General features: G+C 54.8%; 1 protein-coding gene across 1 annotated transcript; it reads left to right on the top strand.

Annotated features, from left to right (window-relative positions):
• The first annotated feature begins 952 nt into the window (after positions 1-952).
• LOC128850579 (A-kinase anchor protein 13-like) lies at positions 953-2,972 on the top strand. Its single transcript, XM_054055532.1, has 2 exons — positions 953-1,078; positions 2,691-2,972. The coding sequence occupies exons 1-2, from the start codon at positions 953-955 to the stop codon at positions 2,970-2,972; spliced, it is 408 nt and encodes a 135-aa protein (XP_053911507.1).
• The last annotated feature ends 429 nt before the right edge of the window (positions 2,973-3,401 follow it).

Genomic DNA, 3,401 nt, shown 5'->3' with positions numbered 1-3,401 from the left:
CATGTTGAGAGGGAACTCCCTGGCGCATCCAGTGCTCCACACTGGGTCTGGATTGTCCCAGCTGACCGTCTCTGGTATAGAAGCGTTTTATCTGCTGGTCTTGAGGACAGCCCTGTCCATCCTTGGGTGTCCTGCTGCTGCCGTCCTGCGCCACAGGATGGTGCGGGAGAACTGTTTGTGCAGTTGGTGCAGCTGAACAGGGCAGTGGAGAAGAATGGGGCTCTGCTCCATCAGAAACTGCTGAGAGGGGAGTGATGGGAGCTCCGTTAAGGTCAATTTGTGGTGTGGCTGTGAGACAGCTCGTAGGGCGGTCCTGCAGGAATTCTGACCACAGGAGCGGGCAGCAGGGAGCACTCACAGAAAGGAGAGGAATTGTTTTAAGCATTAAGGTGAGGGGAGAGTGATGAGTGCCCTGGTGAGCAATGTCCGGGTATCCCTGGTCTCAGGTGAGGTTCCTGTTACGTGTCCTGCTGGTGGAGCAGAGATGGAGATGTACAGAGCAGCTGGAAAACGAGCCTGTTTGTGCTCACAGAAATACCTGAAGGCCTTGATAGAACTTCAGGCTTCGCATTCCCTTCCCTGTGACCATTTGACCATAATTTCTCTTTCTCCTTCTAGGGAAAAACTGAGGCTCTGCAGCATGGCTTTACGCTTCCGTGACGTTCTGTTCTATGCCGTTCCTGGAGCGGTGGGAATTCTGGGGTGCTGGTGGATCTACTCCCGTATGAAGAAAAATGCACTGAGCCCTAAGGAAAAGCAAGAGGAGGAAGGGCAGGAGAAAGATGCATCAGCCAGAGCAGCAGCGTGTGTTCCTCGTAACCTGCCCATCTTAGCGAAGGAGGAATGCCGAGAGAGTGAAACCTCGGCCTCCCTGCTGCCAGCAGGGTCACCGATGTCCAAGAGCTCCCCAGAGAAGAGGAAGAAGGAGAGGGAAGCCTGGGAGAAGGAGCTGATGGAGAAGGAGGCCAGGCTGGCTCAGCGTGAGCAGCAGCTCCGGAGATGGTGGGAGGATCTGGAGCGGGAGCGCAAGGAGCTGCAGAAGGAGAAGGCCTCTTTCCAGCTCGAAGGGCAGAGCCAGGTAAGTGCCGCCAGGGTTCACGTTGCCGGGGAAGTCGTGTCCTCAGGGAACTCCTGGGTGCTCCTGGGCCAGCTGCACACCAGCAGCGATCGACAGATGCCAGCCCAGACTCAGACAGGCAGGGTCTGGTATTTCTGGCTCATTCCCTGCCCGGGATGTGTGGGACTGTGTTTGGGGCTCCTCCAGAGCTGCTGAGGCATCATCAGCACTCAGGGCTGCAGGAGGGGCTTCCAACACCTTGAGCTCTGCCCGCTTCTTTGTGCCGTGTGCCGGCAGACAGTGGAGCTGAGGGGGTTGGTGCGCAGAGCAGATGCCCTGGGCAGTCCCAGGAGGTCGATATTGCCTTTGCCTTTGGCCTTCACACCATGAGGGCTCAGCTCTGGGGAGTGATCGGGCAGATGGGGCGTCCTTTCTGGAAACAGCCAGAGCCCTGTGGGTTACCAGCACCTCAGCTGCCACCAAAGCCGCTTGTGAGGCCAATAACTGTTGGGCAATGCTGTTTCCACACTGACATCCATCTCCAAAAGCGTTTGTGAGATCTGCCCAAGAGAAGGGTGTTGTTCAGAGCCAGAAAGAGCAGCCCCACACAGACCCTGCTCGGAGCATCTCTCAGCCAGCTGGGGTTCATGGTTTCACGCCTGTGCCCCAGTCTGGCTGAGGAGAGCAAGCGTCCCTTGGCAAAACACAGGCTGAGGGGATCCTCGAGGCTGCTGCCGATGGCTTGTGTGCACCTCACTCATTCTGAGGGGAATTGGCTTAGAGCTGGAGAAAAATTACTTGACAGCTCTTGGATTGTGTCCTGGAAATGGTTCTGTGTGCGTGAGCAGAGGAATTTTGGATCTCAGCAGTGAGCCCTGGGAAGCAAATCCTCAGGGCAGGGCTGGCTCCCTCCCAGCTTGGCTCCTGATCAGGCCAGGAGTTTCCCGAGCACCCGGCGAATCTGCTGCAGCATCGAACCGATGCCGACATGCGAGAGGCACAGATGCTGTGGGAGAGGCTGAGTGGTGACATAAGGGCGAGGGCTGGAGGATAAGGAGGAGGAAGTCCCTTTTCCAGGCAGGAATCTTCCTGACATTGCAGAGCTGTTCACAGAGGGTTGAGTGAGACGTTGTCACGTGTTATTTTGATCTTCCATTGAATGCGTGGGCTCAATCACCTCCCGAGATAGAAGTTATGAAACAAAATGTCAGGAAAGATGTGTTTGCTCTCATCTTTTGTTTGGGAAGGCTTCCTCTGGCCTGTGCCGCTCCAGTGCTGGGTGCTGGCATTCCCCTGCCGGAGAGGCTCGCTTCTCCTTGGCCTTCTGCCACCGTCCCCGTGCAGGAACGCTGCAGGGGGAGCCTTGGTCTGGAGAGCTTAGAGAATATTCGCCCTTGTCTTGTAAGAGCAAAGCCAGCGGAACACTCCTCTTGCTGTGTTTGGTTTCTTTGTCCAGCAGAGAGGGCTTCTCCCTCTGCTTTGCCTGGATGGGGCCCACTCTTGAGCTGCTGAGCGGGCTGGATGTTCACCACAAAAACCTCTGTCTCTGAGCAGTCTGGGACACCTTTCCTACCCAGGGTCTCTGCTGGCCTCTTCCGTCACTAAAGAAAATTGCTTTTCTTTTCCTTTACAGACTTCCAGTTTACAGAAGAAAGTCGCAAGATTCCCCTCCCAGTCTGGGGTCACTGAGGCCTCCAAGGAGAAGAGCCCTGCCCGTCCTCAGCAAGGGCACGTGGAGTCAGAACCGTCCATCTCCCCAAGAAGCAAGAGTCTCCTAAGGGCCCTCAAAGAGAAAAGCCCTTTCCGTTCCCCTGGCAGAGCCAATACGATGGACCAGGCTGCTGAGGAACAGCCCGGATGCCAGACTGCCTCTTCTGTTCAGCCAAAGCCAAGGGGAAGGAGAAGGAGAAGATAACAGGATGGGGACTCTTAGGTCCCTTTCCAAAGTCCTTCAAGTGTCTTAAATTCCAAAGGGATCGATTTATGATGAAAAGACACCAGCGATCCTTTTCCACATTATGTTTTATTTGTTTGGAAATACTTGTTGGTTTCTTTGGAGGAAAAATAAAGAATCTTAGAATCATAGAATATTGTGAGTGTGAAGGGACCTTCTCCTAATATCCAACCTAAACCTCCCTTGGCTCATCTTCCCGACATTCCCTTGGGTGGACAAGGTATCATGTGGCCCAGTGTGTCTCAAGAACCCATCACCCAGTAGGAAGGCACAGGCCATGAAGGGGGCTTGGAAGCTCACATCTGGCAGTGTCTCTGACAGAGCAGCAGAAGGCACCTGGTTGACACATTGACTGTGAGATCCTCTAGAGGGGTCAGGCTCATAGAATGG

This window comes from Cuculus canorus, unplaced genomic scaffold, assembly GCF_017976375.1.
Source record: "Cuculus canorus isolate bCucCan1 unplaced genomic scaffold, bCucCan1.pri scaffold_103_arrow_ctg1, whole genome shotgun sequence".
NCBI classification, from domain to species: domain Eukaryota; kingdom Metazoa; phylum Chordata; class Aves; order Cuculiformes; family Cuculidae; genus Cuculus; species Cuculus canorus.
The sequence above is the reverse complement of the archived record's forward strand: the minus strand, read 5'-3'. Positions and strand labels throughout refer to the sequence as shown.